Source organism: Salvia miltiorrhiza, chromosome 7 (assembly GCF_028751815.1).
Source record: "Salvia miltiorrhiza cultivar Shanhuang (shh) chromosome 7, IMPLAD_Smil_shh, whole genome shotgun sequence".
Taxonomy (NCBI): Eukaryota; Viridiplantae; Streptophyta; class Magnoliopsida; order Lamiales; family Lamiaceae; genus Salvia; species Salvia miltiorrhiza.
The window spans coordinates 807,039-822,184 of record NC_080393.1 but is presented as its reverse complement, the minus strand read 5'-3'; the positions used below and the strand labels follow the sequence as shown (position 1 = coordinate 822,184).

Genomic DNA, 15,146 nt, shown 5'->3' with positions numbered 1-15,146 from the left:
CAGTGTCTGTATTCATGCTCATCGCTTAAAGTGTTATCGATCACGAATGGTTACTTTAGAATTAAGGGGAATGTGCAGTGGAATCAACTCAAGAGTTTAGCAATTATTAGAGATTTGGGGCTCACTGAAGACGCGATTAATCGAGTTTAGCAATTATTAGAGATTTGGGGCTCACTGAAGACGCGATTAATCGAATATTGTGTGGTAGCCCGCAGTTGGAAGTCTTAATCATGTCTTTTGGAGAAAGAGGTGAAAGCATGTCTATCCGATCTACTAGTTTGAAAGAGCTTTCGATTTACAAGTATGATGACGGTGTACAGGGTTATGCTGCTTATGTATCTACTTCTACGGAGCTGAGAATTTGGACTCCAAATCTTAAAACCTTAGAAATTAGAGGAATTCCATTTAGCAAGTGTTTGCTGATGAATGTCTCATCTTTAACCGATGCAACTCTTCGGTACTCTCATCATCCAAATGAGGGCACATGTTGTGATGACTTTTCCGGGATCGATGACTTTTTATCATCAAACCATTTTGTTGGAGATTTATTTGGTCAACTTCTTCCAAGCATCCAACACGTTGAAAACATCACATTGTTACCTTGTTGCGTCCAGGTTTGATTTCTTTAAACTGTCTTCTGCATTGATTGTGCGGCGGGGTTTGTATGTTTTGCTTTGTTTCATTTCATCAGTGGCTTCTTTGATGAATCAATTATATTAAGGTTATCACATTTATCAGGCAATAAACTCCTATTCCCTTTTTTACCATTTTAATCACATGTTAAAGATTTTGTTTTACAGAGTAGAGTTTGCATTATTTGTGATTAGCTTTGAACCAGTTATGGACACTCTTTGAATCAATGTTGTGCCTTGTATCTTACTTGGTCTTTGCTTCAATCAGATTATCCTCTTATTATAAACTTATTGATACAACAGGTGCTTCGAGCTATGATAGAGGGATGCATGAATTCATCTTCTCCTAATGTCAAGCTCTTACGGTTCAGATCTGATTGCATTGAAATAATTACAATTGAGATTTTCCCCCTATCAAAAAAGTTAGTCATTAAAGTTGAAGGAAGATGCAGAAACGAAGATTTAATCTTTGCATCTTGCATCTACCGCGAGTTTGAAGAAAATCTTCCTATGTCGTTTGTGCTGCAATTGGGGACAATTGAGTTTATTTTGGAGGATATTTTGGAGGATGATATCATATTTCCATGTCTCGAGTTTCTGTTGAAAAATGCAAGTAGGCTCGAAAAGATTGTGTTCCGAGTAAAAGGATCCGTGCAACATTCACAGAGTTTAGAGTCTTTGTCTCGTGCATCACAGAAGCTGCTAAAAATGCCAAGATCGTCGCGAACTGCAGAATTCACTTTTTGTGAATATTGATCTACCAAGTTATGTCTTCAATCATAGAGGAATGCTGGTAACTGGTAACTGATAGTTTTGCTTCATTTGACTACTCGTCATGTTTCAATTTTTGTTTCCTCTATTTGTTTCATTTTGGGGATTATATTTGTTTATTTAGGGAAGCAGAGCAATTTGACACTTTTGGATCAAGTTGATGCTCTTTTCATTTGTAGCACACTTGTTAACTCCTTAAATGAAACCTAGATTGTTATTTGTCTTGCTTTACTTCCCAATGTCAAATTAATATAGCGCTTCGGAAGATAGTATATTTTGGTGTAATTAACTCTTAATTTTTAATATAATTTATTCAGAATTTAAAATATTGTATAGATTTATTTAATTATGTGTACAATTTATTTATTTATTATATAAAAATATTTGTTGCTATATTTTTCCTTTTACATTATTTGTATTTTTTATAAAAAAAATTAATTAATTTTGGGCTATTTAAATATAAACTTTTAATAATAATACAATTTGCACTATTAAAACCCCAGAATTGTGATACTCCCTCCGTCCACCAATTAAAGGCCTATATGAAAAAACACGAGTTTTAAGAAAAAATGTATTTTTATTAGTTGAGTGGAGAAAGAGTCCCACTTTTTTTGTAAAGAATCTTTGACTTTTTTGATTAAATAATGAATAAAAACTTACCAAAAATAGGTAGGCCTTGTTTTTGTGGACGGACTAAAAAGGCAAGTAGGCCTTGAATTGGTGGACGGAGGGAGTATTAAATTACATTATTTTTTGATATTGATGATTTATTGTTATTTGCTCAAAATGATATTGACTTAAATTATTTGTTTTACAATTTATTATTATTATTATTATTATTATTACATAATACTCATTAAATTTAATATTATACTCATTAAGTTGATAATATCATTATTATACACTATTTTAAATCAAATATTAATATTTAAATTAACATAATATTTGTTGGTTACCAATTAATCTAACTAATAAATAATGATATTTTGATATTTTTATATAATTTAAAATTTTAAAATAAATAAATATATTGTGGCACTTGAATCGCACATGAAGGCATACTAGTACCTTATTTAATTATAAGATATATATTTATTTAATTGTTAACTCATTATTTGAATTAGTTTAGTTAATTAACTAAAAATTTGGAAATTTAGGTTCTAATTAATTTAAAATCCCAAACTTTAGATCACCACTAAATTAACTAATTTCAAGATTAAAGCATAAAAAGCCCAAACTTAAAGAGATGTGTATGTAGCAGCCCAACCCAACCCAAGTTAAGAACCCAATTTGTTTTCGGGTGATTCTGAACATATAATTTTACTTACTATCTCTAATATATGGCGCCTTTTAATCATGAATAATGTATATATAGGTATGACCCCCAATTATAAGAGAGTTAATTGCTAAAAAGATCATGAACTTTGATATAATTTTGATCTGATAAGGTTTTTTAGTTGTTGCATGCAATAATAACACAACTTTTCAATCTATATAAATAATGTAATAATGTATATTACATTAATAGAATGTATAAATAAGATAAGTCTTTTTTATATTATTCGTATTAATACATTATACACAAAATTTTGGGTACACCTGAGTATATCGTACAATCGGGTTGATTCGTACCCAAAATAGTATTATTCATATGAGTTGGGTCAGGATATGAGTTCAAATAAGATTGCGGATCAAATTTTAAATGAAGGTGTAATCCGATTGTACGGTACACTTGGGTGTACCCAAGACCACCTCTACATTATATTACATTAATACATTCTTTTTTATACATTAATTCATTATATTATATTATACATTAATATAATATATACATTATATAATGTATATAATGTATATTATTCTTTTTTTTTATATTAATACACACTACATTAATATAATGTACTCCCTCCGTCCCAATAATGAAGACACACTTCATTTGGGCACGGAGATTAAGGTTAGTTAGATTAGGATATTAATGTGCCCACTTTATTAGTAGTTTATTTGATTAAGGAGTTGATTAGGGGCTTTATTTATTTTTATTTTAAGTTTATTCTATAAATATAAATTTTTAAGTTAATAAATTTTGAATTATTTAATTAATTAAATATATTTTTTTAAATTTGTTGTTATTCATTTTTTTAAAAAATTCAAAACTTAACAATTGCAATCCAAATTCAGTGATTCTGAAATGGAAGGCAGATTCAATTGACTAAAATGCTGAAAATAAAATCCTCGAAAGCACTACCAAAGGATTCCTCGAAAACACCCCCTATGCCGCTCATCTCAGTAAAATAACCCGACGGCGGCGACGATAATGGAGGCAAGGAATCAAAAAATTTGGAATCCTCCGAACCGAGGATGAATTTGGAGTTCAAATAGGCAGCCCAACCCATTTTTTTTTTTTTTGCCATAAACGCGTAGATCTAGGATTCTAGAAAGAGGGAGGTGGAGATTAGGGTTCGAGAGCGGCAGAGTCTTAGGATTTCAGATGAGGGCAGCGCAGAAGGAGGGGTGTAGCTTTAGGATTGCTGATAGAGGAGGAGGGTAGTTCATAGATCAGAGAAGAAGGGTGAAGAGAGTGAGGGAGAAAAGATTCGAGAAAATGAAAGAGGCGGATGAACCGAGAAATGTTTTTAGAAATTAGGGTTTTTTGTAACATATTTATACCATAATTAAGGTGCAATTATTTAGATATTTTTAAGCCCTAATTATTTTCTTATTTAGAGGTGTATATTTATTATTGGGACAACCAAATAAAAAAAGTATGTCTTCATTATTGGGCCGGATGAAGTATATAAAAGATAAGTTCTTTTTTATACTATTCATATTTTTCTATTTTTTAAATTAGTTTTGGACTATTTAAATATGAACCTTTAATAGTAGTAATACATTTTGAACTTTTAGGAGCTCAGAATTGTTAGTACATAATATATTAAATGACGGCTATTAATTTTATTATTGATGTTTTAGTGTTACTAGCACACGCCCACTCGTGCGATGCACGATCAGTATGGAAACTAAAAGATATTTTAAATAAATAAATATGTATATTAAATATTTACTATAATTTAAATATAAATAAATGTAAATATAAAATTGAAATTCAATAAAAAAAAATGAATTCGAAAATTTATAAATTTTCAATTTTGTATTTTCAATTACCAATTAATTGATTTTCATTGATAACTAAAAGAAATTATAAAAGAGAAAGGAGAGATAAAAGATGAGAGAGAGAAAAAAATAAGTTTGTAACTTTAATTGATAATAACTTATTCGCTTTAAATTTATTTTTTTATAATTTTTATATCAAATTAAAGATCTTTTCGTTATCTTTAATTTAACATCCATGTTGAATATTTTTTTATTAATCAAAGTTGACGATTTTTTTATAAAAGAATCAAAATAAAAAAGAAAATAAAGAGAGAGAAATTTTGGTTGAAAAAAATAGCTGTTATACTCTCTTTTATATAATATATAGATTTGCTCAAAACGATATTGGCTGAGATTATTTGCTTTACAATATTTTCACAATACACTATTTTCAATCAAAATTTATATTTAAATTAACATTATTTTACGTAATGTAAAAAACTAAAAATAAATAAATATATCATGTGTCGCGGCGGAGGCCTAAATACCAGGTTTGAAATAATTCGAAATAGCTGGAAAATGGGTAGTCTGTCAGTCTGCGTAGTACGTTGGCGTGTGTGGGAAGATGCTTCGAATTTGGGGGAATATATCAGCTTTTGATTTAATATCAGCTCAAACAAACAAGTCTTTTGGGGCTGCACCAACCGACAGAAAGAGCGTCCGTCCATTTTGAGGTAAACTAGCACATTTTTTTTGAAGCGATAAACTTGCACATTGATAGCAGTGGGTGCGTTTACTTTAATGGATAAATTTATCTATAGAAAATGATGCATAATATAAATTTATGTTTTTAAATATCTCATTTTTTTTTCTTCAATATTTGACACAAAAGAGATGCTCATTATTTTTACTTTCTTATTTTCACTTCAAAATGGATAATATTATTCCTCTATTTTTTATTGGAGTCATCCTTGAAGTAATTCAAAGATGGATAATATTATCCTTTAATGGAGGAATAATATTATCCATCCCTGAAGTGAAAATAAGGAAGTAAAAATAATGAGCATTTCTTTTGTGTCAAATGTTGGAAAATGAAAGAGACAGTTAAAGGCATACATTTATGTTTTTCCACTCAGTCCACTTTGCTCAAACAAGGGTTTTGGTTGCGTGTGTGTTCATCAGCTCAAACAAAGGGTTTTGCTGGCGCGAGAATGAAGACGCGTTCATCTCGAGGTAATCTTCTAGAATTTGATAGAATGTTTTATTTTGCTTCAAGTTCAAGGTAAATTCTGAGTTTTTGATGTGCATTTCATTCGTTGATGCTTCATTATGTTTCAGAGGTTTTCATGGATCGACTCAGTCAGTTGCCGGACTCGATAATATTTCACATATTTTGGTTGATGCCTATGACTGATGTTGTTAGGACGACATTTCTATCGAAGCGCTGGAAAAACCTTTGGACTACCGCACCCTACCTTAATTTCTATGATACTGACGAGGAGGATGATGCTACAGAGCTTCGAAACTTCGTTAATCGAGCCTTATTGCGGCGCTGGAATGGGGTAAGGGTTCTGAAATTAAAGGTTGAATCGTTTTATGAGCTTGATGATTCAATTAATGCGGATACTGATTTGTGGGTGCGCTTTGCCAAGAATAATCAAGCTGAAGAATTATACTTACATATGGAGTTATTGGATTATGATCGTATGCAGTGTAATGACTGGGTGCCACAGTGTCTGTATTCATGCTCATCGCTTAAAGTGTTATCGATGAAGTATTGTGAGTTTAGAATTAAGGGGAATGTGCAGTGGAATCAACTCAAGAGTTTAACAATTATTGATGGTTTTGGGGTCACTGAAGATGCGATTAATCGAATATTGTGTGGTAGCCCTCGGTTGGAAGTCTTAATCATGTCTGTTGTAGAAAGTGGTTTCACCTTGTGTATCCGATCTACTAGTTTGAAAGAGCTTTCGATTTACAACCATATATTTGATATCTGTGTTAATACTTGTCCGACGGAGCTGAGAATTTGGACTCCAAATCTTAAAACCTTGAAAATTGAAGGAAGTCCATATGACAAGTGTTTGTTGATGAATGTCTCATCTTTGAACCATGCAACTTTTTCTTATTCTGGTCTACATCGTACTGATACATGTTGTGAAGGCTTTTCCGGGATGGATGACTTCTTATCCACAGACCATTTTCTTGGAGATTTATTTGGTCAAATTCTTCCAAGCATCCAACATGTTGAAAACGTCACATTGTTGCCCTGTTGCCTCCAGGTTTGATTTCTTTAAAACTGTCTTCTACATTGATGGTGCGGCGGTGTTTGTATGATTTTCTTTGTTTCATCGGTGGCTTCTTTAATGAATCAATTATATTAAGGTTATCATATTTACCAGGCAATAAACTCCTATCCCTTTTTTACCTTTTTAATATCACATGTTAATGATTGTGTTACCAAGTAGAGTTTGCATTATTTGTGATTAGCTTTGAACCACTTATGGACACTCTTTGAATCAATTATTAAGTTTATGGTCTTTGCTTTAATCAGCTCATCCTCTTATTATAAACTTATTGATACAACAGGTGCTTGGAGCTATGATAGAGGGATGCATGAATTCATCTTCTCCTAATGTCAAGCTCTTACGGTTCAGATTTTATTGTGATGAAGTTGCAGTTACAATTGTGATTTTCCCTCTATCACAGAAGTTAGTCATTAAAGTTGAAGAAAGGGCCAGATACGAAGATTCAATCTGGGCTGACCCTTTCAACTACCGTGAGTTTGAAGAAAATCTTCCTATGTTGTTTGTACTGCAGTTGAGGACAGTTGAGTATAATTTGGTGGAGGGTGATATCATATTTCCATGTCTCGAGTTCCTGTTGAAAAATGCAAGTAGGCTAGAGAAGATTGTGTTCCGAGTAAAAGGATCCATGCGACATTCACGCAGATTAGAGTCTTTGTTTCGTGCATCACAGAAGCTGCTAAAAATACCAAGATCGTCACGAACTGCAGAATTCACTTTCTGTGAATATTGATCTACCAAATTCTCTCTTCAATCATAGAGGAATTCAGCATGATTCCTGGTAACTGGTAACTGATAGTTTTCTTAGATAGGCAATGACAGCATTATGTTCTGAGCTTGTGAGCTCGATATGCTTGCTTCGTCTGACTACTTGCTCTGTTTCAAATTTTCTTTCCTCTGTTTGTTTCATTTTGGGGATTATATTTGCTTATTTAGGGAAGCAGAGCAATTTGACACTTTTGGATTAAGTTGATGCTCTTTTCATTTGTAGCACACTTGTTAACTCCTTACTGTTGTTGATGAAACCTAGATTGTTATTTGTCTTGCTTTTACATATGCTGTTAGGAAACAGGAATTGGAATGATGATTTTGATCGTAAAATGAATCCTAATAAATTCGTTATTAGGATTTTCGTATTTTCGATAATCGTACTATGTTGTTTGATGATGATAACTTGATAAGCTTGTTAATTCAGTGTTTAGTGATATTGATTTGTGGGTGAGTTTTCACCAAGGTTTGGTTTCTTTGCATTTTTCCAATGGCTTACATTTCTTGTAGATTAATAGAGGAATTGATATCTATAAAGTATAAACTCCATACAATTTCTTTTATTTAATTTCTTTCTATTTTACGTGGACAACTGTGCCTACAAATTACATGCATGCAACCAGTGGCGGAGCCAGGATTTTTTTTTTTGGGGGCATTCAATACATTTTAGACATTTTTTACTAAAATACAAATATAATAATAATAATAAAAACATTTTCATAGATAATATAGTTCAACATTTACTAAAAATTTTTTTGGGGCATTCAATACATTTTAGACATTTTTTACTAAAATACAAATATAATAATAATAATAATAACAATATTTTTAGACATATTATTAAAAAAAAAAAAAAAACAAAATTTGGGGGGCTCTAGCCCCCCTGGCTACGCCCTTGCATGCAACATATGTTGGCAGGAAGAAGAAAATGCAGACAGAGAAATGTAAATGCAATTTGTCGTAAACTAATATTGTACATATATTATAGGGTTATTATTATAAAATAACCCGAACTATGATGTTAGGGTGATTTTTTAACTCGAACTTACAAAAGTTACAAATATAGCTTGAATTTATCTATGTTCAATTATACCCCGAGTTAAAATTCTATTCGCAGATATTACTATTGTTTTGCTTAAGAGTTCAAATTTTAATCTAATTTAAAATTAGATGTTCGAAAGTTGACGTTGATTGTCAAGTCAGCTCTCCACGAGCCATGTCACTCATCATTTGGCCAAAATTTTGATTCCGGCTATAAATTGAACAACGCAGATAAGTTCAAGCTATATTTATAATTTTTGTAAGTCCGGGCTAAAAAGTCACCACGAAATCAAAGTTTTCAATTTGCCCTGGTCCCATCTTCACTTTCAACCCACAACCTTTCTTTAAACATATTCATCTTTCTACTATTTATGGTATTTTCTTTAAACATATTCATCTTTCTACTATTTATTAAAATTTGTTTCTTAACCTACTATAATTTTCGTAGATGAAAGGACAGTACAAAAAAAATAAAAAATACTAGTGACATGAGACTTGATAGCTATTATGTACTCCCTCCGTCCCATTGATCTTGTCCCGTATTCCTTTTTTGTTTGTCCCACCATCTTGTCCCATTTCTATAAATAACCCTCCTACTTTATCACTTTATCACTTTCTCTCTCTTACTTTATCACCTTCTCTCTCATTCTCTCTCCTACTTTATCTACACACTTAACACTATTAATACTCTCCTTAATAACCGTGCCGAAACCAAATGGGACAAGCCCAATGGGACGGAGGGAGTATATCATAAAAATTAGTGATATTTGATGATGTAGCTATCATTAATAGTTACACTTTCAAACGTCTTCAATTTTTATGACACGAATATTAGTTATCAAGTCTGATGTCATTAATAGAAATTTTTTTGTAATGGGAGAATGTGTTTTGAACATGTTTTAAACAGTATTTTATGAATCTTAATTTCTAGGCGGGGAACCATTGGAACTTCAAGTGGGAAAATTATTATTAATCATCTTTTAAAATAAAAGAAGTGAGAAAATTAAATAAAACCTTTTGAACTCCAAGTCTCTTTGTGGGTTAGGTTTTTATTTGTGTTAATAGGCAAAAATGCCCTTTTCTTATAAACACTTGTAAAAGTGGGCATTTTTACAAGTGTTTATAAGAAAAGGGCATTTTTGCAAATGCCCCTTTTTCTTTCTCCACAAGACGAGAAATTCAAATTCTAAATGTCTTAAGTATTTTAAATTGTAAATCTACTACTCATCCATATTGTCAAAAAACAATTAATTCACTTCTTTTGAAATGCCAAAAAGAGAGTTCCAAATGAAATGATCATATTAAATAAAATAACAATATGCGGAATATGAAATGAAAATAACAATACACGTACATATAGTGAGTAGTGCAATTAAACATAGTGATTCAAGAGCGGTTTTGATCCTTGGTTGAAAACTCTTGAAATTTCATCATAAATGTTCCTTGAGAAGTCGAAACATGGTTTTTCTCCTTTCAAAAAATCAACTTAATTTCTGAGGGCGCTCGTGACTTTGTATCTTCCAAAGCATATATATTTAGAATCCAATCAGTTCTGCTGCAGTCCAATTCGATTTTGCTCTCGTCCACTTTGCTCAAACAGGCGTGTGTTTGTACATTAGCTCAAACAAGGATTTTGTTGGCGCGAGAGCTAAGCCGCGTTCATCTTGAGGTAATCTTCGAGAATTTAATAGTATATATGTGTTATTTTAGTTCCAATTATTTAAGATAAATTCTGCGTTTTTCATGCGCTTCTCATTCATAGATGCATCATTATGTTTCAGAGGTTTTCATGGATCGACTCAGTGAGTTGCCGGACTCGATAATATTTCACATATTTTGGTTGTTGCCTATTACCAATGTTGTTAGGACAACAATTCTATCGAAGCGCTGGGAAAACCTTTGGACCTCCACACCCTACCTTAATTTATACCATGATTGGGAGGTTGTTGGCGTCTATGAAGATGAATCTATCCAAGAGCATCGAAACTTCCTTAATCGGGCCTTATTGTGCTGGAATGGGGTAAGGCTTCTGAAATTCAAGTTTGATTCGGAGAATGAGCCTTATCTTTCAATATATACGGATATTGATTTGTGGGTGGGTTTTGCCAAGCATAATCGAGCAGAAGAATTATACTTACATATACAGCAATTTGATACCTATGTTTGTAATTGTGATGAGCTTAATGACGCCATATACTTGGTGCCGCAGTGTCTCTATTCGTGCTCATCGCTTAAAGTGCTATCGATCAAGAGTTGTTACTTCAGAATTAAGGGGAGTGTGCAGTGGAATCATCTCAAGAGTTTAACAATAATTGATGGTTATGGGGTAAATGGAGATGTGGTTAATCAAATATTGTGTGGTAGCCCTCAGTTGGAAGTCTTAATCATGCCTGTTGTAGAAAGTGGTAAAAGCTTGTGTATCCGATCTACTAGTTTGAAAGAGCTTTCGATTAACAAGCATATAGATGATAAATCTACTTCTAAGACGGAGCTGAGAATTTGGACTCCAAATCTTGAAACCTTAGAAACTGATGGTCTTGCATATAGTACGTGTTTATTGATGAATGTCTCATCTTTAAACTGTGCAACTTTTGGGTATTCTGATCTGCATCGTTCTAATGAAAAATATTGTGACGGCTGTTCCGGTGGGGTCGATGGCTACTCATCCACAAACCATTTTCTAGGAGATTTATTTGGTCAGACTCTTCCAAGCATCCAGCACGTTGAAAACGTCACATTGTTGCCCTGTTGCCTCAAGGTTTGATTTCTTTAAACTGTCTTTTACATTGATGGTGTGGCGGTGTTTGTATGTTTTTCTTTGTTTCATCAGTTGCCGAGTAGAGTTTGCATTATTTGTGACTAGCTTTGAGCCAATTATGCACACTCTTTGAATCAATGTTGTGCCTTGTATCTTACTTGGTTTTTGCTTCAATCAGATCATCCTCTTATTGTAAACTTATTGTTACAACAGGTGCTTGGAGCTATGATAGAGGGATGCATGAATTCATCTTCTCCTAATGTCAAGCTCTTACAGTTCAGATTTTATTACACTAACGTTGATGGTGTATTTGAGATTTTCCCTCTATCAAAGAAGTTAGTAGTTAAAGTTACAGAAAGTGGCATATCCAAAGATGCACAGGGCACCGATCCTAACATCTACCTCGAGTTTGAAGTAAATCTTCCTACGTCGTTTGTGCTGCAGTTGAGAACAGTTGAGGTTATTCTGGTTGGAGAGGGTGATAACATATTTCCATTTCTCGAGTTTCTGTTGAGAAATGCAAGCAAGCTAGAAAAGATTGTGTTCCGAGTGAAAGGATTCACGCGACTTTCACGCCCATCAGAGTCTTTGCTTCGTGCATCACAGAGGCTGCTAAAGATGCCAAGATCGTCGCGAACTGCACATTTCACTTTCTATGCACATTTCACTCCTTACTGCTGTGGATGAAACCTAGATTGTTATTTGTCTTGCTTTACTTCCCTATAGCTTGAACTTATCTACGTTGTTTAGTTTATAGTCCGAGTCAAAATTTCATTTGCAAATATTATTGTTTCGCTTAAGAGTTCAAATTTTAATCTAATTTAAAATTAGATGTTCAGAAGTTGACGTTGATTGCCAAGTCAGCTCTCCACAAGCCATGTCACTCATCAGTTGGCCGAAATTTTGATTCGGGCTATAAATTGAACAACGCAGATAAGTTCAAGCTATATTTATAATTTTTGTAAGGTCGGGCTAAAAAGTCACCATGAAATCAAAGTTTTCAATTTGCCCTTGTCCCATCTTCACTTTCAACCCACAACCTTTTTACATAAATATGCAACTTCCAAACATATAAACAATATTACATAAATCTCTCCAAAAAAATATAAATAATATGAAATATACACGATTAAGAAACGAGTAGATCAAGTAGATCAATAAGAGCTGTGAGGGAAACAACAGAAGCAAAAGCAGCAGGAAATGCTGTAAGAGGTTGGATCACACTTCCACCAATGGAAATCCTTGTGAAATCAATCGAAGTGGCTACAAATGTGAGCACAGAATACACAAACCTAAGCAATTCTCCTTGAGTTGGTGCATGCCATTCATCACCACCATTCTTTCTGTAATAATACCTGCCTCTCTTCCTATAGAAACCCTCGAGATTCTTACCGCGGCCGACGTAGTTCTTCAGCATGCGGCTGAGCGTCATGGCGGAGAAGAAAACAGAAGAAGTGGCAAAAACATACCGTATGACATGTTTTCCGAAGAGTATGAGTAATATTTGGGAGAAGAAAGTAGTCGATGACATCGCCATCTGCCACAAGATAAGTCACATTTATTCTTTTATCCTCTCAGGGACTGTGTGTTTATTTTGATGGAAAATGAAAGAAACGATATATTTTCATAATTTTCCCACTATTTTCACATATTTACTATGATAGACACAAACTTCTGGGTAGGATGGAATGTTTTCTCGGGCAGCTCATTTTCTCCCTAATATTGGATAATACTCCATCCGTCCCACGAAGTTTGAGCAATTTTTTTCGGCACGGGTTTTAAGAAGTTAGTATTTTGTGTGTTAAGTGTGATAGATGAAAAAGTGAAAATGTGAATAAAAGGGAAAAAAATTTGCCATATAAGGAAAGTGCTCAAGCTTCGCGGGACGGAGAGAGTATTATCTTTGGGTAATGGTGTGAAAATATTTTTCAACATTATCTCATATTTTCATCTCTAGTAAAAAATAATAAAATTTTCTCATATTTTCTTATCCATCATTTTCCAATAAAAATTTTACAATCAGCTTAAAATTTTCGTTGGAATTGGAAAAATAATGGATAAGAAAAAATGAAAAATATTATTTTTTTCGGTTGTTTAATCAAGTGTTTACTAGCGATGAAAAGATAATAAAATATTGGATATTATTCTCACGTGAAAATTGTGAAAAAATAGTGAAAATATATATTTTCTCACGTTTTTCATCAAAATAAACGGACCCTAGCTAATTAGAAATTGACAATTATACTAAAGAAGATATCTAGCTAGGGTGTTTGAGATCCATGTTGAACACATTACACATACTTCCAATTTCATCTAAGTGAGAGATAGCGAAAACTATAAGTTTTGGAGACTCTTCTTACATGGTTGTTCCGTTTGAGATGTATTGTTAACTAAATATATATTTGCTATAAATGTAAGTGGTTTGTATATATATAACAAATCATATATTATAATTTTTTTTCATTGGAAATTAACAGTATATCATGAAAAACATACCTCAAGATACATGGAGAAAGCTCTCAGCAACGTCGTAATAAAAAAATTTAGAGAGAGAGGCGATTTGCTTTCAAGCAATCACAACTTATAAAACCATCGTATTTTTAGACCATGGATTTTATTCAAAGACAACTAATTCTTTCTGGATGACAGAGAGTTGTACTTGCACATTCGTGATTTAATCTAAATTCACTTATTATTGCGTTGTAATAAATAAAAATATTTACACACAAAAAAAAGTTGTTGATATATATATAGATATGAATCATATGATAAGCATGAAAACATTTAGTTGGTATACACGACTTAATTTGTCCGTCAATTATTATTATTATTGACTTGGGAGTAAATTAATTTTCTAATTCGTATTTATGGGCTCATGGTCATGGGCTGATATGGGCATGTTGCATTTTAATATTCACGAGACTGTTAGTCTCTTCCAATTTTGCCTTTTAAAATTACTAAGTACTTATTAATTAATGGTATATTCTGAAGAAATTTGATCTTATGACCTGCTCCGTGAAAAATGAACTTTTGGTTTATTGTTAATGCAGACTCAAAACACCCAATTTTCGGTTTTTTACCAGTTTTGTTTTAATTTTCAGATTCAGATTAGTGTGTTACAATTGATGTTCCACTTTTAACTTTTTTTTTTCATATATATATTTTTCCTTTAGTTTCAACTCTGTACTCTTTAATTTAATTTTGTGATTATTAACTAGAATTTATTTCATATAATTAAAATGTATAATTAATTTTTATTATTTAATTTCACCTTTATTAGCTAATAATAGGTTGATAAATTCAAAGTTATGGTATGTATATTTTTAAAATTTTATTTTCTAAAATAAAAATTAGATATAATTCATAATATTATAATAATAATTTTTTTAATAGGATTAAGTATCAATTTCCCCCAACGATGACACTCCTATCGCCTTTAACACCCTAACGCTTATTACCCTCGCCCTCGCCGTCTTAACCCTTAAAAATATTATTAAAATAATATATAACATACATAAAATTATGGTACATTAAATTTTATTCCGATTTGAATACCCAATTTTCGCTTTTTTGTCAAATTTTGAGAGAGAGAGAGACTGTGTCAACGGTCTTATTTGTGAATTATTTTGTGTTTGACTTGATCATGAATAAATTAAATCAAAACTTAACATGCAACTCGTTGATTTAAATATGAATTCTACTCTTTGCGCATGACTTTTGATGTTGTAATATACCTCGCAGCTGATTGGCCTCGATCTAATATTAAATTTCAATTTGTTG

At 32.2% G+C, this 15,146-nt stretch overlaps 4 protein-coding genes across 4 annotated transcripts; 3 read left to right on the top strand and 1 right to left on the bottom strand.

Moving 5' to 3' along the window:
• Positions 1-148: 148 nt before the first annotated feature.
• LOC130991331 (uncharacterized) lies at positions 149-1,564 on the top strand. Its single transcript, XM_057915469.1, has 2 exons — positions 149-614; positions 936-1,564. The coding sequence occupies exons 1-2, from the start codon at positions 231-233 to the stop codon at positions 1,386-1,388; spliced, it is 837 nt and encodes a 278-aa protein (XP_057771452.1). The 5' UTR covers positions 149-230; the 3' UTR covers positions 1,389-1,564.
• Positions 1,565-5,607: 4,043 nt separating this feature from the next.
• On the top strand, positions 5,608-7,838 carry LOC130991329 (F-box/LRR-repeat protein At3g26922-like). Its single transcript, XM_057915467.1, has 3 exons — positions 5,608-5,726; positions 5,832-6,775; positions 7,083-7,838. Exons 1-3 carry the CDS (start codon positions 5,705-5,707, stop codon positions 7,530-7,532), a joined length of 1,416 nt encoding a protein of 471 aa, XP_057771450.1. The 5' UTR covers positions 5,608-5,704; the 3' UTR covers positions 7,533-7,838.
• Positions 7,839-10,370: 2,532 nt separating this feature from the next.
• Positions 10,371-12,053, top strand: LOC130993006 (F-box/FBD/LRR-repeat protein At5g56420-like). Its single transcript, XM_057917727.1, has 2 exons — positions 10,371-11,366; positions 11,580-12,053. Exons 1-2 carry the CDS (start codon positions 10,371-10,373, stop codon positions 12,051-12,053), a joined length of 1,470 nt encoding a protein of 489 aa, XP_057773710.1.
• A 334-nt stretch (positions 12,054-12,387) lies between these two features.
• Positions 12,388-14,077, bottom strand: LOC130991328 (uncharacterized). Its single transcript, XM_057915466.1, has 2 exons — positions 13,863-14,077; positions 12,388-12,903 (listed from the first exon to the last, which is right to left on the bottom strand). The coding sequence occupies exons 1-2, from the start codon at positions 13,872-13,874 to the stop codon at positions 12,496-12,498; spliced, it is 420 nt and encodes a 139-aa protein (XP_057771449.1). The 5' UTR covers positions 13,875-14,077; the 3' UTR covers positions 12,388-12,495.
• Positions 14,078-15,146: the final 1,069 nt, after the last annotated feature.

Coding starts and splice junctions, on each gene's coding strand:
- LOC130991331 (XM_057915469.1), top strand. CDS start 231: ATGTCTTTTGGAGAAAGAGGTGAAAGCATGTCTATCCGATCTACTAGT. Junction 615..935: donor TGTTACCTTGTTGCGTCCAG/GTTTGATTTCTT, acceptor TTGATACAACAG/GTGCTTCGAGCTATGATAGA.
- LOC130991329 (XM_057915467.1), top strand. CDS start 5,705: ATGAAGACGCGTTCATCTCGAG. Junction 5,727..5,831: donor GAAGACGCGTTCATCTCGAG/GTAATCTTCTAG, acceptor ATTATGTTTCAG/AGGTTTTCATGGATCGACTC. Junction 6,776..7,082: donor TGTTGCCCTGTTGCCTCCAG/GTTTGATTTCTT, acceptor TTGATACAACAG/GTGCTTGGAGCTATGATAGA.
- LOC130993006 (XM_057917727.1), top strand. CDS start 10,371: ATGCATCATTATGTTTCAGAGGTTTTCATGGATCGACTCAGTGAGTTG. Junction 11,367..11,579: donor TGTTGCCCTGTTGCCTCAAG/GTTTGATTTCTT, acceptor TTGTTACAACAG/GTGCTTGGAGCTATGATAGA.